Genomic DNA, 21,800 nt, shown 5'->3' on the forward strand with positions numbered 1-21,800 from the left:
CCGGTGGTACAAGAAGAGAGGCGGAAATTCATGGAAGAGTTTTTTAAGCACATCAAACGTACCCAGCATAGAGATGGAGAACAGGCGGCGCCGCGGCAGCCCCCATTGGAAGAAGCGGAAGAGGACTCATAATGACGTGACTGTCGATGGACAGATAACTAAGTCTACATATTGTAATGTGCTGTAATAATGATGGGACAGTACGAATTGTGTTGTTGTATATGCCAATTGCCCAATGGTTTGAATATAAGAGAAGAGCGAGTTCATTATTAAGCCAGGCACCTTTGACCCTGTAGTGCTCCGGCGCACAAGCTGCGTTGGTCTCAGGGGGAAAGGGGTACCCATGCTGACACCTATTAGTAAGTCCCGTACCGGGTGTTCCCCAACTGTTCAATATGGGGGTTTTCTTTTTTGTTGTTGTTATTGCAGGTTAATCAGCATGAGGACTGGATGCTGGGTACTGGCCACTGAGTGGCAAACGCATATGGGCCTCCTTTTTCCCTTTGGTTGTTTTTGTTATTGGTTGGGAGAGGGGCGGGTGACACATTCTGGCAAGTTGGGGCTGCTTCAGTGGGTGGTGGTGGGGAAGGGAGGGCCAGTTGGAAGGTGCACATGGTCATTAACACACAGGATTGTTTTTTGTGGGGCATAGTCAGAGTGTTGAGTGATCTCTCTGTTTTCCAGTCAGTACTGGATCTGATGGTCCGTCTGGTGTTAGACCCGGGCCTGACCTGTGATATTGAGTTTATATATACATGGATGATACCTTTCTGGGCTCATGACGTCTACTGATGTTGACAGGCTAAATGTTTTCAAGTGGAATGTGAGAGGGCTGGGAGATCCACGTAAAAAGCTGCCAAAGATTTTGGGTTAATCAGCCAGATAGGGTGGGGTGGAGGTGTGCAAGTCGTTGTGGGTGATACAGGCAGTCTTGTAAATTAACCTTGCTTCGATAGGAAGCCAGCCAAGAGATAACAATACAGGTGTGTATTGTGATCATTTCTTTGCACCATATACGAAGCAAGCTGCTGAGCAGAAGATGGATTTTAGAGGGGAAAGGTGGGATTTGGGGAGGCCAGCAAGGAGAATTGCAGTAGTCCAATTTGGAAAGTACGAAAGATTGGACCAATGTTTTCAGGTCTTACTCAGGAAAGAAGCGCCAAACCCCCCAGAGAAGGTGCAGCTGGTAGCATGCATTCTTGCCAATGGTATTGATATGGGACGTTAAGTTGAGCCTTTTGTCTAGGATGACCCCTAGAGATTTGGCACTGTCAACAATGATAGGTTTGTATTTGAGAATGTTCAGATTGTTCATCCAAGATTGGATAGGAAGAGGAGATAGCGAGGTTGAGAGGAGAAGGAATTCTGTTTTGGAAGGATCCAGAATTAGTTGATGAGTTGGCAGCTAGGGGTGGGTGGAGTTGAGAGTGGTGTTGAGGATTGAAATGTCATGAGTGGAAGATACCTTTAGGTAGATTTGGGTATCATCCACATATAGGTAATAATGGATCACAGATTTTTTCAGGAGCTCACACAGCGGTTCATTGTAAAGGTTGAACAGTGTGGGTGCGAGGATCATCATTCCCTTTTGTATCGCTTTGTTCGCCCTAAGTTGGCAGGGTATTCTCAGACGTGAGTACCTTGCTCACTTGGCCACTGGATTCAAGATAGCCTGGATGATGAGGATTATGAATCCGAAACCGGTCCCAGGATGCTTGTTTCCGGTCCAGGGAAGACATGGCTCGGCAGTTCAGGTTGGACTGTTCCCATGAGGCACAGGGTCAGACTGATTTGCATGGGCCATGTCTGATCTGGGGTGGCTGAGTGAGCTAAAGAATGGTGATGGATTAAACCCAGATAATTTGACTGGGGGTGAGTGTTTGATTTGCTCAAACGCTCCGTCCATCATCCCCTTTTGTATCGCTTTGTTCGGCCTAAATTGGCAGGGTATGCTCAAACGTGAGTCCCTTGCTCACTTGGCCACTGGATTCAAGATAGCCTGGCTGATGAGGATTATGAATCCGAAATAGGTCCCAGGATGCTTGTTTCCGGTCCAGGGAAGACATGGCTTGGTAGTTCGGGCTGGACTGTTCCCATGAGGCACAGGGTCAGACTGATTTGCATATGGCCATGTCTGATCTGGGGTGGCTGAGTGAGCTAAAGAATGGTGATGGATTAAACCCAGATCATTTGACTGGAGGTGAGTGTTTGATTTGCTCAAACGCTCCGTCCATCATCCCCTTTTGTATCGCTTTGTTGGCCCTAAATTGGCAGGGTTTGCCCAGACGTGAGTCCCTTGCTCACTTGGCCACTGGATTCAAGATAGCCTGGCTGATGAGGATTATGAATCCAAAACCGGTCCCAGGATGCTTGTTTCCGGTCCAGGGCAGACATGGCTTGGCAGTTCGGGCTGGACTGTTCCCATGAGGCGCAGGGTCAGACTGATTTGCATATGGCCGTGTCTGATCTGGGGTGGCTGAGTGAGCTAAAGAATGGTGATGGATTAAACCCAGATCATTTGACTGGGGGTGAGTGTTTGATTTGCTCAAACGCTCCGTCCATCATCCCCTTTTGTATCGCTTTGTTCGCCCTAAATTGGCAGGGTATGCTCAGACGTGAGTCCCTTGCTCACTTGGCCACTGGATTCAAGATAGCCTGGCTGATGAGGATTATGAATCAAAAACCGGTCCCAGGATGCTTGTTTCCGGTCCAGGGAAGACATGGCTTGGCAGTTCGGGCTGGACTTTTCCCATGAGGCACAGGGTCAGACTGATTTGCATATGGCCGTGTCTGATCTGGGGTGGCTGAGTGAACTAAAGAATGGTGATGGATTAAACCCAGATCATTTGACTGGGGGTGAGTGTTTGATTTGCTCAAACGCTCTGTCCATCATCCCCTTTTGTATCACTTTTTTCGCCCTAAGTTGGCAGGGTATGCTCAGACGTGAGTCCCTGCTCACTTGGCCACTAGATTCAAGATAGCCTGGCTGATGAGGATTATGAATCCGAAACCGGTCCCAGGATGCTTGTTTCCGGTCCAGGGAAGACATGGCTTGGCAGTTCGGGCTGGACTGTTCCCATGAGGCACCTGGTCAGACTGATTTGCATATGGCCATGTCTGATCTGGGGTGGCTGAGTGAGCTAAAGAATGGTGATGGATTAAACCCAGATCATTTGACTCGGGGTGAGTGTTTGATTTGCTCAAACACTCGGTCCATCATCCCCTTTTGTATTGCTTTGTTCGCCATAAGTTGGCAGCGTATGCTCAGACGTGAGTACCTTGCTCACTTGGCCACTGGATTCAAGATAGCCTGGCTGATGAGGATTATGAACCCGAAACTGGTCTCAGGATGCTTGTTTCCGGTCCAGGGAAGACATGGCTTGGCAGTTCGGGCTGGACTGTTCCCATGAGGCACAGGGTCAGACTGATTTGCATATGGCCATGTCTGATCTGGGGTGGCTGAGTGAGCTAAAGAATGGTGATGGATTAAACCCAGATCATTTGACTGAGGGTGAGTGTTTTCATTTGCTCAAACGCTCCATCCATCATCCCGTTTTGTATCGCTTTGTTCGCCCTAAGTTGGCAGGGTATGCTCAGACGTGAGTCCCTTGCTCACTTGGCCACTGGATTCAAGATAGCCTGGCTGATGAGGATAATGAGTCCGAAACCGGTCCCAGGATGCTTGTTTCCGGTCCAGGGAAGACATGGCTTGGCATTTTCGGGCTGGACTGTTCCCATGAGGCACACGGTCAGACTGATTTGCATATGGCAATGTCTGATCTGGGGTGGCTGAGTGAGCTAAAGAATGGTGATGGATTAAACCCAGATCATTTGACTCGGGGTGAGTGTTTGATTTGCTCAAACACTCGGTCCATCGTCCCCTTTTGAATCGCTTTGTTCGCCCTAAGTTGGCAGGGTATGCTCAGACGTGAGTACCTTGCTCACTTGGCCACTGGATTCAAGATAGCCTGGCTGATGAGGAATATGAATCCGAAACCGGTCCCAGGATGCTTGTTTCCGGTCCAGGGAAGACATGGCTTGGTAGTTCAGGCTGGACTGTTCCCATGAGGCACAGGGTCAGACTGATTTGCATATGGCCATGTCTGATCTGGGGTGGCTGAGTGAGCTAAAGAATGGTGATGGATTAAACCCAGATCATTTGACTGGGGGTGAGTGTTTGATTTGCTCAAACGCTCCGTCCATCATCCCCTTTTGTATCGCTTTGTTGGCCCTAAATTGGCAGGGTTTGCTCAGACGTGAGTCCCTTGCTCACTTGGCCACTGGATTCAAGATAGCCTGGCTGATGAGGATTATGAATCCAAAACCGGTCCCAGGATGCTTGTTTCCGGTCCAGGGAAGACATGGCTTGGCAGTTCGGGCTGGACTGTTCCCATGAGGCACAGGGTCAGACTGATTTGCATATGACCGTGTCTGATCTGGGGTGGCTGAGTGAGCTAAAGAATGGTGATGGATTAAACCCAGATCATTTGACTGGGGGTGAGTGTTTGATTTGCTCAAATGCTCCGTCCATCATCCCCTTTTGTATCACTTTTTTCGCCCTAAGTTGGCAGGGTATGCTCAGACATGAGTCCCTTGCTCACTTGGCCACTGGATTCAAGATAGCCTGGCTGATGAGGATTATGAATCCGAAACCGGTCCCAGGATGCTTGTTTCCGGTCCAGGGAAGACATGGCTTGGCAGTTCGGGCTGGATTCTTCCCATGAGGCACAGGGTCAGACTGATTTGCATATGGCCATGTCTGATCTGGGGTGGCTGAGTGAGCTAAAGAATGGTGATGGATTAAACCCAGATCATTTGACTGAGGGTGAGTGTTCTCATTTGCTCAAACGCTCCGTCCATCATCCCCTTTTGTATCGCTTTGTTCGCCCTAAATTGGCAGGGTATGCTCAGACGTGAGTCCCTTGCTCACTTGGCCACTGGATTCAAGATAGCGTGGCTGATGAGGATTATGAATCCAAAACCGGTCCCAGGATGCTTATTTCCGGTCCAGGGAAGACATGGCTTGGCAGTTCGGGCTGGACTTTTCCCATGAGGCACAGGGTCAGACTGATTTGCATATGGCCGTGTCTGATCTGGGGTGGCTGAGTGAGCTAAAGAATGGTGATGGATTAAATCCAGATCATTTGACTGGGGGTGAGTGTTTGATTTGCTCAAACGCTCTGTCCATCATCCCCTTTTGTATCACTTTTTTCGCCCTAAGTTGGCAGGGTATGCTCAGACGTGAGTCCCTGCTCACTTGGCCACTGGATTCAAGATAGCCTGGCTGATGAGGATTATGAATCCGAAACCGGTCCCAGGATGCTTGTTTCCGGTCCAGGGAAGACATGGCTTGGCAGTTCGGGCTGGACTGTTCCCATGAGGCACAGGGTCAGACTGATTTGCATATGGCCATGTCTGATCTGGGGTGGCTGAGTGAGCTAAAGAATGGTGATGGATTAAACCCAGATCATTTGACTCGGGGTGAGTGTTTGATTTGCTCAAACGCTCGGTCCATCGTCCACTTTTGAATCGCTTTGTTCGCCCTAAGTTGGCAGGGTATGCTCAGACGTGAGTACCTTGCTCACTTGGCCACTGGATTCAAGATAGCCTGGCTGATGAGGAATATGAATCCGAAACTGTTCCTAGGATGCTTATTTCCGGTCCAGGGAAGACATGGCTTGGCAGTTCGGGCTGGACTGTTCCCATGAGGCACAGGGTCAGACTGATTTGCATATGGCCATGTCTGATCTGGGGTGGCTGAGTGAGCTAAAGAATGGTGATGGATTAAACCCAGATCATTTGACTGGGGGTGAGTGTTTGATTTGCTCAAACGCTCCGTCCATCATCCCCTTTCGTATCGCTTGGTGCGAGGATCGAGCCTTGAGGGACGCATTGTACAACAGATATTGAAGTGGAGAGACAATTTGCATTTTGATTATCTGGAATCTGCCCTAGAGGAATGATTTGAACCATTTAAGCACTGTGCCTTCAAAACCCATTCTTAACTTTAAAGTGTTCAAAAGAGTGTTGTGATTAACAGTGTCAAAGGCTGCGGATATGTCCAAGAGGATCTGGAGACAAGAATCATCAGAGTCAAGTACTCGCAGGGCATCATCGATCACTTGAAGTAGGGCTGTTTTAGTACTGCAGCCTTGGGTAAAACCAGATTGGAATTTGTCAGGGAGGAAGTTGACCTTGACGTGTTGGGAAAGTTGCTTCGCCACACAACTTTCTGTAATTTTAGCAAGAAAAGGGAGGTTGGTGATAGGGCAGAAGTTGTTGAGATTTTTCGCATCAGCAGAGGGTTTCTTAAGAAGTGGAGTAACTTGTCCTATTTTAAGGGCAGCAGGAAGGGAGCCTCGGTTGAGGAAGAGGTTTATCAGACTGGTCCAGTATGAGAGTGTTTGGGTATAAAAGTCAATGGCAATGTCACTGGGGATGGGGTCGATGGAATGGTTAGAGGGTTTACTTTTTAGAAAACTTTCAAGGAGGGCGATTTCGGTGATGGTGTCAAAGTTCTGCCACAGTATTAAGGATTTGTGGTCCTCAGGGGGGTGTAGGATGGGTAACTTGACCCACAAGTGATTTTACTTTTTCATCAAAGAAAACTGCAAATGCTGCCGCTGACTTGGGGGTATGATTAAATATGGTGGGAGAGATATTGGTGCTTTTGATAAGGTTGAATAACTTTTAATGTCTGTCTGTTTTTGGCGGAATCGAGGAGGATTCTGATGTGCCTCGCTTTTTCATGTAAGATGTGTTTGTGGTAACAAGATCTTGCGAGGCGGAGATTTGATAGATTGGTGGTGGAAGGAGAATGTCTCCATAGTTTCTCAAGGTCTCTCAAGTTTTTTCTTTCTTCGTAGAGGGATTTATTGAACCGTGGAGAAGAAGGAGTGGGTCTTTTCTATTTACTTTGCAGTGGAGCAACATTATCAATTGCATCTGATAGACTGGTAAGACATTGTGTGGTCAGGTCATTAACATCAGAGTAGGGGTCTAAAATTGGAAGTGAGCTCATAGCCGTGTTGCACGAGATGTCAAGGTTGATGTTTTTAGGTGTTGCGGAAAAAGGTAGTAGTTCTTTTAGGTTGGTCAATAGTAACAGAATGATAGGTGCAGAGAGAAGGGGATGAGGAAGTGATCAGACCAGTCTCATGGTATAGGATCAACAGCAATTAGCATATGTGCTTTGGAGATAACAGGGTCAAGAATGGAGCCCTTAAAGTGAGACGGTTTTGTGTTTTGATGAACAAGATCATTTCCTAAGAGAAAAGTGTAAAGCCTGTTGGCCGCTGAATCTTCCAGATTGCCCCAGTGAAGATTAGAGTCTCCAATAAAAATCTGTTTGTCGTTTTGCACTTATTGGGCACTCGCAAAGTCGGTAAATTCCTCTGTGAAGGCAGAGGTGTCACCAGGCGGGTGATGGATGGTATGAAACCTGATGGGAGTTTTGCTGTATTTGAAGACCCAGAGAAAGACTTTCAAAGGAGCGGAAAGAGCTTCTGGGAAAAGCTTTGAGATGAAGGGAGTTCCTGAAGATAACTGCTACACCACCCCTGACTTTATCTACTCTATCATTCTTGGGAATGGAATAGTCAGTGGGGAGCAGAAGATCGAAATAAGAATGAGATATGTTGTTGAGCCAGGTTTCAGTGAGGAAAAGTATATCCAGGCTGTAGAGATTAATGATGTCTGAGATTTCCAGCTTGTGTTTATTTGTGGATCTACAGTTTTGAAGCAGACAACAAACCTCTGAGATGACTGTTTTGGTGAAGGGGGAGTCAGGGTTTTTAGGGATGATAGGGATAATGTTCTTGAGAATAGGTGACTGGATCGAAGGTGGTTGATGTTTGGTGCAGGAGAGGGAGATGGTTGGAATAGTTCAGTGATTAGAGTTAGCTGGAGAGGAGAAGGTGTGGGGGTTGGAGTTGGAAGAATTGTAGCCAGCCAGTAGTTTGGAAATGTCAGTCGGTGACAGATTGTGTGAGGCTTTTTTGGGGCGTGGGAGCAGGGTACTCATCTGGAGTTTGGGGAAGTGAGTGCTTGCAAAGGGAAGGAGGGAGTTGGGGAGAGTGAACATTTTGATACTTAGGTGGGAAATGGTAGTTTCAAGCTGGGAGGTAGAAGAGATGAGAAGTCCTAGTTTATTTCCTAGGGAGAGCAGAGCTGGAATATTAGGCTGTAAGATGGATACAGGGGGGGGGTTCAGCTTGAGAGGGAGAGCATGAAGAGGGTGGATGCAGGAATATAGAATGGAGGAAGACTCATCAAGAGATGTTGATTGGAGGTAATTGACAGTGCAGCTGAGGAGAAAGAGAGTTATCATACATTGAGTAAAATAGGAGTACTGGCTTCTGGCTGAGGAAGAGAAAGGTGAGGTCTGTAGTGAGAGGCCAGGGGGAGGGGATAGAAGTGGGTCATGGGAAGGAAGAAAGTCAGGGGAGAGAAGAGGGAGAGGTGGAGAGGGTGCATAGGCTGGGTGCAGTGAGAGTACGGGGGCAGGAAACACGCATGAAAAGGGTGGTAGCTCTGGCTGATGGTAATAGATAGTGTAAAGTTCTGCTAGGTTAGGTGAAAAGGGGGGAGAGGGAGGAGGTTGTCATAAGGAGATAGAGGTTCAAGCAGCAGTTCTGGAGTGTTGGGGGTGGAGAGAAATTAAAGGAGTTTGCCCATAATTCATAAAAGGGAGAGGGGGATAAGAAGGGAGAGCATAAGGTGGAAAAGTTACTGTGGGAGCTGGGAAGTCATGATGTTGTAAAGATGGATTGGATAGGGTGGTGGTTAACCTGGCAAGGGGGAGGTTTCTGTGGAATTTAAGGCTGGTATAGTGGTGTACAGGAGGGAGCAGGCCATTGGCTGGGAAAGAGGGTTGAGGGTAGCATCCCAAATGGGAAGGTGGGGTTGGGGGGAGGGGTGTAGATGAGGGAGCAGGCCATTGGCTGGGAAGGAGTGTTGAAGGAAGCTTACCTGATGGGGAAGGTGGGGTTGGGGAGATGGGAAGCAGGTATGAAGGAAGGGAATGGGACTGGCAGAGAGGGAGGCTGTGCCTGAAGGGAGAGCTGAAAACTGGAGTCCTAGAGGGTAAGGTGAGGGTGAATTGAGGGAGGAGGTAGATGAAGACTGCAAAAAGGTGTTCCCATGTATAAGAGGAGAGGAGAGGAGAGAGAATTGAGGGAGAAGTTAGATGAGGAGTTTGGAGGGATCGGAATGCCACGGATGGAGAGCAAGGATAGAAATAGAGGGTTGAAAAAAGAGAGATAAGTGTCTTTGGCTTGCATCAGGTCTTTGCCATTGTTGTAAAGTGAGATAGTGAGTGAGCCATTGAAACAAGCTGAGGGGGAGAGTTTTAGTTGGAGCCCGTGGAGGATTGAGGAGGAGGAAGTAATGTTGAGGGAGTTATTACAAATGGTGGTCCAGAGAGAGATGTTGTGGGTACAGAACATGAGGTCAGTTTTGAGCCTCCCATAATGACCACTATGGTATTGGTCAATGATAAGGGAATCAGGAAATTGCATGACAATCTAACAAGATTTTGTATGCATGGAGTGCATCCTCAAGTCAGTATTTTGCATGCGAGATATCATGAGTAAATTTCACGAAAGTATGCTTATTTCTTTATTGTTTTCACAGTATTTTGCAAAATTTGCTGAAAACCTGCCTACAAATTTCCCAGTGGGTTACTATAAAGGTCATCAAAGAATGAATAAGTAGAGGTCATGAGATAGATGACCTCAATGTATGCTTTGAATTCTGTAGATGAACAGGGGATTAGAGAGGTTCCATTCAATCAATCAATCAGGGAATTGTAAGCGCACTACTCGCCCATGAGGGTCTGAAGGCGCTGGTGGGTTGGGAGAGGGTAGAAAATTGAGCAGTTCCGTTCAGGTTTAAGGATATGGCAGGTGAAAATCAGTATACGTTTTGGCATGTCACCATTTAAAGCCTGATAGAATTTCACACATTATCTAACTCCTGATCTTTATGAAGAAATGCAACATAAGTCCTACTGATTTCCCTGCAATACATATATAGGGTTGTATGACACAATCACGCATGCTTTCACAACGCATGCCATTACAACGCCGGCAATACAACAAATGTGTTGTTACAGCGTGTTCCATTACCATGCAAGTCGTTACAACAACTTGCATTAGGGAAGCGCTGGACTTTGGTTCAGTATATATTACTACTTGCGTGGTAATGGAATTCGTGGTAACCACACGTTCATTCTATTGCCCGCGTTGTAATGGTTGTGCTTAGTTCTGGCTGCGTAGTAAAAGATGTTTCACCATATATAGCTCACTCAGTGGACAATTACAAAACCTGCACATTAAGTTGAAATGTCCTTATTTCGCAAATAATCTGATCTTCTAATTGATGTTTTTGTATTATTAACAGGCCAGTGTACTCTGCTCCAAGCGCAACCAATAAATATAAACATCCAGGCGGTGATAGCACGTTTACAAAATATGACTTGGATGGTAAAGAGGTATGTTTTGTTAATTTTAAGGCCTAACAGAAGAGTTTAACTCTTCCTGAGAAGAACATATTCAAATACATACTAAAATGGCTGCAACAGGCATTTGTACTCAGATTCCTATTGTGTTTATTCTTAAGGTGGCTGACACATTCAGGTTTGATACTGTACTATTATGCTTTTTTTCAGCATTTCAGTTTTGCTGTATTGTGTGTATTGTGTGTTTGGCGTCCACCTTTTAATGTCTGCTTCCTAGGCACAGGAACATAAAACGTTTCACTGGAGCTTAAGGACACTATCCAATCACAGCTTAGTGAATTGCACTCCAGTAGCCCAAACATATTTTCAAGCACTAGATTGTTCATAGATTCAAATGCTTGAATGATTCATATTCGGTGAGCTGTACACAATGTCACATAAGTAGTACAGTGAACTAATTTGAAAAGACCCACATTTCAGCCTACGAGACAGCCATGGTCCGTGCAGGTAACAGCGGCGTGGCCAGGTTAGGGTGGGAATTTGACAGACAACTTCAAGGGAAAATTAAATAAATAATTACCTTTCCTTAGTCATCGTCACGTAGAAATCCCCGCCCCCCCCCCCCCCCCCCACCAGACCCGACCTCACTTACCTGCACGGGCCGCTTCTGCTACGAGGTGAAAGTGCACAGAACTCCTCGTTCCCCAGAGACCACTAAGCCTTAAATTTCCACTCTATGTCATGGGTGAGTGTTCCTGTACAGAGCTCTGTGCTTTTACACATAGGATATGATTATCTGTTGTCAGAAAATCTTCCCGCAATATCTCTTTCCAAACCCATTGTCGGTATTTTACCTGTAGAATGTTGTTTCTGGGATTTTCTTCTCAAGGAACATCGAATCTAAGGAGCTACAGGCAGAGTGTGGAAGGCAGATGGCTCCCTTGCTGAGCCTACACGGTGCATGGAGGTAAGTGAACGGACGGCGGCCTCACCTTGACGAATGTTTGACTACAGGTAGCCGCCATTGCTCCTGTGCCTTTTTAGGTTTCAACGACTGTGAAACTCAGTACTACCACTGTGTGTTAAAGCAGCCCCAGACCAGAGTGGGTCTATCCTCAACCTACTAAAGTAAGGTAGGAAGAAGGGGAATATAGGGGATCATAGGTCCTGACGAAAGTCGTAAAGACACTTGTATGACAAATATGCAGTTAGGAGTTTTGAGGGGTTACAAAAAATTCCCAACACCACCATCCTATATTTATTTTAATCCTGACCAGGAAATCAAGGAATAAAATATATAGGCGGATAATCCTGAGCCAGTTTTAGATTCTATGTTCTGCACGTATATCTTGTTTGAATCTCTACAATTTTATGTTTGTGTTGTCTTCCCTTTCCCTGTTTCTCCACACCAGGCATTGGTCAGCACGAATGTTGTTTAGCGAGCCCTTTGGTGAAGCATGCCACAAATTGTGGGTGAGGCCAGTTTTTAAAATACAAAGCACTTGCCATTGAGTACATCAACGTGTGTCTATATACTCTTACTTCTCCTTTGTATGTGTGTCCACGTCTGAGCCCTTCAGAATGCTATGCTATGCTATGCTAGGGGATTTATAGATCGCATGGCGATCAGTAGGCATCCCAGCATTAACAGAGAAAGAAACCCACTCAACAGAGAGCAAATGAGTCACCCAAAAAATCAGTTCCTAAAAAGCAGGGTCTTAAGGGATTTTCGGAAACACAGATTGTTTGTAGATCGCATAGCCATGGGAAGAGCATTCCAGAGCTTGGCCTCATTAGAGCTAAAAGACTGACCCCCACTTCTAGTTCTTCTAGTTGTGGGGACAGAGGCCAGGTGTAAATTGGTGGATCTAAGAAGCCTTTCGGGGAAGTAGAGGGTAACAAGTTGGTGGGAAATCGGGGGACCACATGCATGGGAGGCTGTGCATACCGTACACAGGGATTTGAATTCAATTCTTTGGGCATCAGGCAGCCAATGGAGCTCCCTTATACCCTCTCTGCCTGATGCATACTTAGAGATCCCTAACAGCATACATGCAGCAACATTTTGCATGACTTGTAGTTTTCGAATAACTGCCTTGGAAGCACCCAGGTAGAGCGAGTTGCCATAGTCCAGGTGGGAAAGAATCCAAGCGTGGACTAACAGCCTCAAGGGCTGAGAAAGCAAAGGTAGACTCTTGCATAACATATGCAGGATTCCAAAACAAATGGCGGAATGTTCAGTAGCCTGGGTCTCCATAGACAGAGTATTTTCCAGCTACCTTCACAGACTTTTTATAGCAGGTTTGGGGGCAATAGTGGGACCAAGACAGACCAGCCAGACCAGTGCCATATAGGAAGGGTCATTTTTTGGTCTGTCTCAATTCCTCCCCTGACCTCAAACCTGCCTTAAAACATTTCAGGAGAAGCTGAAAGAAACTCTTCAAAAGTCTGACTGCGTGGGGAGGAAGCCTCTCACTGGTGTTAGACTCAACTCGCTACCATGCCTGTCCATTTGTACCCTGCTGTCCAGCTGGTCTAGGCTGCTGGTGCCATGTCCTGTGTACTCCACCCTGTCAGCCAACTTACTCTGCTGTAAGGTATCCTCAGGTAAGTGGCCTTCATCCGGCACACTGCCCTGCCGATGTGCCTTCTTTACCAGCCCTTGCTCCTCTTTTTACCACCATGCCCCCTGCGGGGCTCACGTGCCGAGGTGCCTCCCTCCACATGTGGGTTTTGATCTTTGTCTATCCTTTTTTTTGGGGGGGGGATCAGCCCACCATTGTTATGACTGCCCACAAATCTCTCAGAACACCTAGATGACTTCATCTGAGAGGTGCACTTCATCTTCTGGGTACAACTTTGGGCACCTCATGTTAATCAGACTGTGCCTCATACTCTCAAAGCCATTCGCCTTGCCGAACTTGTTGACTGTGATGTTAAGTTTCCTCCTGGAGTTATCCACTACCCCATTCAATATGAACCCCACCATTTCTGCATTGGGAAGATGTCCTATCACATGATGGTGGTGCTGCCAAAAGCCCTTGCAGTTTCTATCTGATAGAGACTACTAGCCACAGACTCCTTAACGTAGAATTATCCCCAGGAGTGAGACTGGATCTGGAAAACCTTTTGGCCACAGCATCCCTGCGTGCCGGGGGGGCGGCACCACGTGACTATGCCCTGACGTTGTCCGCGTTCGTGACGTCAGCGAGGATACATAAGTCCCATCCTGGCATGCCTACATCAGTTTTTTCTCTTTTCCGCGTGCAACGCGGATATGGATTGTGTCCTGGCCTGTTTTCAGGCCTTCTATCCCTTTTCACGCTTGCCGTTCAGTGGAACAGTGTGCGAATGCCTTCGGGCTTCAAAACGTGTACCACTTGTGCACGTCCCATGACGGCGACAGACCGTCACCCGATTTGCATGTGGTGCCTGGGTGAACACAACGACTCGGAGAGTTGTGACGCCTGCCAGCACCTTAAGCCTAAATCACGGCTGGAGCGCCGGATGAAGTTGCTGTTGGCGCCTTGTCCAGGTCGGTGTCATCACAGAGTCCGTCTCCTACCTCGGAGGCAAGGAGTTGCCGGTTTCGTATGCGGGATCGTCTTTCGCCGCCTCCCCTTGGGCATGGCTCACCGGCTGGTAGGTCCTTCAGTTTGCCTCTCTTGCCCTGTCCTCCTTCCGTGGCCATTTCCTGGCATGGAGGCGACTAGGGCCCAAATGACAGCCGACGCTGCGGCTCTGCAGGCTTCTTTGGCCCTTCCTCCACCTCCTGAGACGTCCGTGGATCAGGGCGCAGTGTAGTTGCCTTTTCACCTGCATCTTCCAGGGAAGTCTCTTCACCGTCCCCATGGCCAAAATCCTCAAACCCTTCTTTCCGTGACTCGCGGCTGGCTTCTCCACCGGCCTTCCCTCCTTCCCCTGAGGGAATCTCTTACAGAATATCGACGTACAGAATATCGACCTACAAAACATCGATGCTGGAATATCGAAGGCAAGTACATCGACACCCTATCTACAACATGGTAAGTACAAAAATATTGAAACCAAAATATCGATGTTAACAATATCGTAATTAAAAATATTGTTTTTTTTCTGTAAAAAAAAAAGGTAAAATAAAGTAAATACTTATAAATAAAATAAACATATATAAACATATTTAATAATGTTTAAAATTAAAAAATACATATTTAATAAAACTTTATGTAAAAATAAACATAACATATATAATATATACTTACTTAATAATAATTTGTATTAATTATTTTAATTACTTATAAATTATTAAAAAATACTATAAATTACAAATACATCTACACATAAAATAATAACAAAAATAAAAATAAATAATTGTATTTAATACATTTAAAAATTTAAATATACTTTCAATATTTTTAAAGTTAATTAAATACAACATTATCTAAAATAATACAAAAAATATTAAATACATAAATAAATAAAACTACTATTTAAAGTCCAAAAAAAAACGACAGTGATGAAAACATTGGATAGCGTAGAACGTAAAATAACTATTCCCACTCCAGAAAATTAAACAGTAGGGAAAGCGTTAAATAGCGTAGGGGTAAAAATTACTATTCCCAGTCCAGAGAGTGCAACAGTAGGAAAAACGTTGGATAGCGTAGGGCTAAAAATTACTATTCCCACTCCAGAGAGTGCAACAGTAGGGAAAGCGTTGGATAGCGTAAGGGTAAAAATTACTAACCCCACTCCAGAGAATGCAACAGTAGGGAAAGCGTTGGATAGAGTAGGGGTGAAAATTACTATTCCCACTCTAGAGAGTGCAACAGTAGGGAAAGCGTCGGATAGCCGGTGGGTAAAAATTACTATTCCCAGTCCAGTGAGTGCAACAGTAGGGAAAGCGTTGGATAGCGTAGGGGTAAAAATGACTATTCCCACTCCAGTGAGCTCAATAGTAGGGAAAGCGTTGGACAGCGGGTGGGTAAAACTTACTTTTCCAACTCCATAGAGTGAAACAGTAGGGAAAACGTTGGATAGCGTAGGGGTAAAAATTTCTATTCTCACTCCAGTGAGTGCAACAGTAGGGAAAGCGTTGGATAGCGTAGGGGTAAAAATTACTATTCCCACTCCAGTGAGTGCAACAGTAGGGAAATCATTGGATAGCGTAGGGGTAACAAATACTATTCCCACACCAGTGAGTGCAACAGTAGGGAAAGCGTTGGATAGTAGGTGGATACAAATTACTATTCCAACTCCAGAGAGTGAAACAGTAGGGAAAGCGTTGGATAGCATTTGGGTAAAAATTACTATTCCCACTTCAGAGACTGCAACCGTAGGGAAAGCGTTGAATAGCGTAGGGGTAAAAATTACTATTTCCACTCCAGAGAGTGCAACAGTAGGGAAAGCATTGGATAGCGTGGGGGTAAAAATTACTATTCCAACTCCAGAGGGTGCAACAGTAGGGAAAGCGTTGTATAGCGTAGGGATACAAATTACTATTCCAACTCCAGAGGGTGTTACAGTAGGGAAAGCATTGGGTAGCGTAGGGATAAAAATTACTATTCCAACTCCAGAGTGTGTAACAGTAAGGAAAGCGTTGGGTAGCGTAGGGGTAAACATTATTATGCCAACTCCAGAGGGTGCAACAGTAGGGAAAGCGTTGGCTAGTTTAGAATTTAAATATAACATACTTATAAATCATTTTTATATTTAAAATAATGTATAATTACATTTTTAAATAAATCTACATCATTTACAATTAATAATTATTACAAGCAATTACATTTGAATAATTAATTAACAATAAATTAACAACAAATACCAATAAATATGAATTAATAAATATTACTCACCAAATATTAAATATTAATAAAATATTTTCCATTACAATTTTTTTTATTTAAAATGAATTCATAATTAAAAATTATTATGGTTTAAATCTTTTATTATTTTCATCAAAACAGAAAAAACAAAGAGACCACAGATGCCAATTGGTATATCAGTACTGAGCCACCTACAGGGTGCTTCTATCATTTGGAATGCAAAGGAAATACAAGCGGCGTCCCTGGAACAGGGCCCCTGTCGTGGGATGTTTGGGTCTCGATTTCCGCCCCCCTGCCGCTCCTCCCTCGACCCCTCCTTGTCCAGTAAAGCAAAGCCATAAAAAGGGAAAAAGAAAAACCAAGTGCAGGAAGATAGTCCTCCGTCTCGGGTGTGGGGAAGTATGTTAAACCCTGGGTATGGACTCCCGCCTCCGCGGCCTATCTTCAACTTCCTCAATTGGGGTGTCTGCTAGTCGCAGTAAGCGCAAGTAACGGGGGCAACTTAGTTCCCTGAATTCACCAGTAAGCAGGGTCAGGAACGGCCACCAAAGAGCAGCAAACTCTTTGCTCTGTCCCATCTTTGCTAGAGATAACTTTTCCATCCCCAATATCGTCCAGAGTCTGTGTAGCCAGCCAGTGTGCGGAGGTGGTTGAGCGGACCACCAGTGTGCCACAATGTTCTGTGCAGCTGCCCCCAATGCTATTGCTATGAGTCACCCTCTCCTGGACTTCAATGGGTACATTAGCGTGTTAGGGAGACTGAGCAAGACATATGCTGGGAATCTAGGAAGTTGAGTGTCTAGGTGGGAGTCTATCTCGTCTAGAATGGATTTCCAGTAGGGCTGCAAGCAGTCGCAGCTCCATAGTAGGTGCTCCAATGTGCCCTGTTCTCCACAGCCCCTCCAGCACCGGTCACTAACCCGGGGGTCCCATTGGTGTAGGCGTTCTGATGTATGGTACCAATAGGTGGCTACCACAATCAGAGTTTCTGTGAGGCCTGCGTGGTAAGCTGAGTGTCTGGCCCGGTGATATATGCCCCCCCACTCCTTGTGTGTGAGCTGCCTTCCCAAGTCTCTCTCCCACCGGACCCTCCCTGCGTTGTGTGTGAATTTGTTGGTGAGGAGGAGTTGTTGGTATAAGTCTGAGATCAGTTTCTTATCTGAAGAGCGCGTCTGGAGCCACTTCTCGTATGCGGTGAGGAAGCGTTGTGCAACAGGTTTGACCGTGGGTTGTAAGGCCCAATGCCGTACCTGTAGGTAGGGTAGACGATCCTCTTCCGTAATGCCATAATCCTCCTTTACTTTCTGAAAGCATAGGATCCCATTTAAATCAAACATGTGTCCCAGTTCCCTGCAGGGGGTGCGTCTCCAATCCATGAATGCCTTTGGGTCCAGGCCCGGGGTAAAGTCGGGGTTATCAAAAAGCGGGGTCATCGGTGAGGGGAATGAGGTCAGTTCATGCCAGACCGCCACCTTGTCCCACACCTCCAGGGCTGTGCTCGTGATGTGGGATGCATAGAGGTTGGGTGGTCTATGTCCCTTAGGCAGAAACGGGATGCCCTGAAGAGGCTTGGCTGCCACCGCCTGGTCCTGAAAGAGCCAGGTTTTGCCTGACTCTAGCTGATGCCATTCAACCAAGGTGCGGAGTTGTGTTGCTTGGAAATACAGAGTGAGATCAGGAACCCCCACACCCCCGTGTTCAGGGGGAAGTGCTGCAATCGTGTGCTTAAATTGTGGACGGCGGCCGTTCCATATGAAACGTGTCAGATCTGCCTGTGCTCGCTGAAGCCAGCCCATTGGGGGGCGCAGCGGGAGTGTCTGGAACACATACAGAAAATGTGGCAACAGGGTCATTTTGACGGCCGCTATCCGACCCAGCCAGGAAAGTGAATGTCGCTTCCACCTCCTGAGGCCGCCGGCAAAACGGGAGCAGGGCCTGGTGTAATTCGCCTCCATGGTAGCTTGCAGGGTCGAGCCTAGGAGGACTCCCAGATACGGGATCGTGGAGTCGGACCATTTTAGGTCAAATTCTCCTTTGGCGTCGGCGAGCACTTCCGCAGATAGGGATATGTTTAAGGCCTCTGATTTCTCAATGTTGACTTTAAAACCTGATGCCGCTCCAAAGGCATAGAGCTCAATAAAAAGGGCCCTAAGGGATTGCATCGGTTCGGTCAGAGAGAGCAGGACGTCATCAGCATACAGGCTAATCTTGTGTATGTCCCCGCCAAATTTAATCCCTTTGATAAGGTCGTGTTGCCTGATCCGCTGCGCCAGCGGCTCCATATAAAGCGCAAATAGGATCGGGAGAGGGGGCACCCTTGTCTGGTGCCTCTGCCTATCGGGAATCTCGGGGATGTGTGGCCGTTGACTCGAACCGTAGCGTTAGGTTGGCGGTAGCAGTTGAATATGCGGTTACAGAGCATCTCTCCTAGACCAAATTGCCGCAGTGCCACCTCTAGATAGGGCCAATGTACCCTATCGAAGGCCTTTTCTACATCGATCGTGAGCAGCATGCAGTCCGGCCATGCCCGAGATCCCGCCTCTATGAGATGAAGGACTCGTTTGGCTCCACTAGTTGCTGCATATATGGTGCCAGTCTATTTGCAAGAATGCCCGTGTAGAGCTTAAGGTCAATCTTCAGGAGGGAAATCGGCCTATAAGAGCTACAGCGGGTAAGGTCACGGCCAGGTTTGGGTATGACTGATATCGCCGCCTCCAACAAATCCTCCGGAATTGCCCCTGCTTGATCAAAGGTGTTGAAGAGGTCCCGAAGAATCGGGGCCACCTGATGGCAGAGTGTCTTATAGAAGGCCGCTGAGTAGCCGTCAGGGCCCGGCGATTTCCCTAGTTTGAGGCGGGATATCGCTGATATCACCTCCTCCAGTCCGATAGGCTTATCCAGGAGCTCCGCCTGTGCCTCGTTCAACGATGGGAGAGACACATCGTCCAGGTATCCCTGGCTCCCTGGCATATCGGGTACATCTGCTGCGTATAAGTCGGCATAGAAGTCACCGAATGTCGCGGCAATGGCCGCATCATCTGTGATCTGCTCGCCCTGATCTGTCCTAAGCGCGCAGATACCCTGCCTTTGGCATTGCTCCAGTAGCTTGCTCGCTAGTAATTTCCCACATCTGTCCCCTCCGGTGTAGTAGGCATGCCGGAGATGTAGCGCGGCGTATTTTGCCACATCCTGGTCTAGGGCCGCCAACAGCTTCCTCTCTACGCAGAGTTGGCGCCACGCTTGCGCCACCCCCGTACGTTGATGCATCTGCTCCAGCTCCTTAACCCGCTGGGCTATTTCAGCCCGTTTCTGAGCCCATTCCTTATTATTGGCCGAGGCTATGGAGATAAATTCTCCCCTGAGAACTGCTTTAAGCGCTGCCCATTGAGTGGCTTTGGTAGTGTCTTCATTAGCTTTATGAGCGAGGAATTGAGAGATGGCGGACTCTATCTGTTTAACGTTAGTAGGGCTCTGGAGCAGATTGTCCCGAAGTCGCCAGTGCCGCGGCGCGCCGGGTGTGCTCGGGAAGAGAAAGGATGCCAGCATCGGGAAATGGTCCGATAGTGAGGTCGGTAGGATGTCTACATCTTGTGCGCGGAGGACCAGCTGTGGGGAGCATAAAAAGTAATCAAGTCTCGCGTATGTTTTATGAGCTGCTGAGTAGTAAGTGTATGCCGTGGTTTGAGGGTGAAGGTGTCACCATAAATCAGTCAAACCCAGGTCAGCCAGGTGTGTGCGAGCTGATTCAGAGAGTGCCCCTACTTGTCCGTATCGCTGGTTAGAGTGGTCAGCTGTGTTGTGGAACACTATGTTGAGGTCTCCGCCCAGGAGCAGGTGTGGGTGCGTGTTGGCGGTGGCTGACTCTAGTGCTGCGTGAAGGAATTTCTCCTGGCCCTCGTTAGGTGCGTATATGGAACCTATTAGGAACGCGTGTCCCCCATCATAAAGCGATGCACTAGCAGCCTGCCCCTGAGCTCCGCCTCCTTCTGTAGGACCTTACCGGGAAAGGATCTGGACACCAATATTGCTACTCCTGCCACTTTCTTAGCCATTGAGGAGAAAAACTGCAAGGGGAAGGCTCGAGATTTAAGGCGGTGATGATCCTTTGGCAGCAGATGCGTCTCCTGTAGAAGGCATATATCAGCTGCAGTATGTTCCAGGAGGGAGTGTATCGCTCGGCCCTTAATGGGGTTATTGAGCCCTCTTACATTGAGGGAAAGGATATTCAGTGGACGGGACATTCTAACTGGTTAGAGTGGCCTGTGCCAAGTAGCACGTCCCGCCGAACAGGACTTGGAGCTTCAAAATAAAATGGCCTTGGACAAGGAGGGCCCGCCCCACCCCCTACCCCACCACACCCCCACCCCACAACACCCCTGGATCCCACCCTAACCCCAACTTCCCAACGCTGCTCCCTCCAATAGACAGAGAGAACCCCCCCAACCTCTCCCCAACCGCCCACTCTGCCCTCTCACCCCCAACCTCAACTTGTGAGTCCCAAATTTGAGTCATAGTCCCAGACCTATCCAGAATCAAACAGGCCTATAGAGTCAGTAAATGAAGAGTCAATGTAGAGGAGCGTGGCAACATTAGCCCTCATGGCTCCCCGGTCCCATCCCCCCCTTCTGTAAATTCGATGCATTAAACAACCCCCAAACCTCATTCCATCAGTCGGGGCTTATCGTGTCCTTGACCACCTCCTGGATAGCAGCAGCCTGCTCCTGGGCTACTGTTTCAGGGTCTGGCTTGAGACCTTTCTTAGGGTGGCGTCGTCTCCTTACTTGCTGCCATCCATCAGCTTGCGATGAGGAGGGACCCCTGCTCCGCCGCCTCTGCGACAGTCCCCCAGGCGGCTCCTCCTCCTCAGCGTTGAGGCCCAGCAGGGTGCAGGTGTCACGGTAGGATCTCATCTGGTGTAGGGCACCCTGCGACTTGAAGATTATTCGAAAAGGATGGCCCCATGAATATGGTATCCCTTTCTCTTGGAGAAAGGTCGTGACAGTTCGGAAGGATTTCCGTTTCTGTAGTGTGATGGCCGAGAGGTCCTGAAATAAGGCCACCGAGTGGCCTCGGAAGGTGAGATGCTGCTTCTGGCGCGCCTCCCTCAGGATACGTTCTTTCAGCGGAAAATCGGGGAGGAAGGCCAGAACGTCTGGCGGAGAGGCAGGGGCACTTCTGCTCAGACCCACTCTGTGAGCCCGGTCAATGCGGACCTCGAAGTCGGCTGGTTCCCCAAGGATCTCCCTGAAGAGCTCTTGTAGGTAGCACGTCACTCTGTTCCCCTTGGCTTTTAATGGAATTCCCCGCACGCGGATGTTGTTCCTCCGGGAACGGTTTTTGAGGTCCTCCGCATGCGCCTGAAGGTCTACCTGTTGTTCCTGGAGCTGGAGCACCTCTTGCCGCAGGAATTCAACTTCTTCGCTGCGAGCTTGCTCTGTGGTCCCCACCGCCTCCACCCGTTCACCCAGGCTGTCCACGTCCCTGCGCAATTCTCGTTGTTCCCCGGCCAGCTCCTGTTTCAAGGCCGTAAAGTCGTCCCG

General features: G+C 47.8%; 1 protein-coding gene across 1 annotated transcript in view; it reads left to right on the forward strand.

Moving 5' to 3' along the window:
- Nucleotides 1-21,800, forward strand: part of PKD2L2 (polycystin 2 like 2, transient receptor potential cation channel) — a 1,643,803-nt gene that overhangs the window by 1,381,920 nt on the left and 240,083 nt on the right. The window contains exon 13 of the mRNA XM_086929456.1: nucleotides 10,402-10,492. Within this exon, the coding sequence (XP_086785582.1) occupies nucleotides 10,402-10,492 (91 nt within the window). The remainder of the gene's footprint in view (nucleotides 1-10,401; nucleotides 10,493-21,800) is intronic.

Source organism: Lissotriton vulgaris, chromosome 7, assembly GCF_964263255.1.
Source record: "Lissotriton vulgaris chromosome 7, aLisVul1.2, whole genome shotgun sequence".
NCBI lineage: Eukaryota > Metazoa > Chordata > Amphibia > Caudata > Salamandridae > Lissotriton > Lissotriton vulgaris.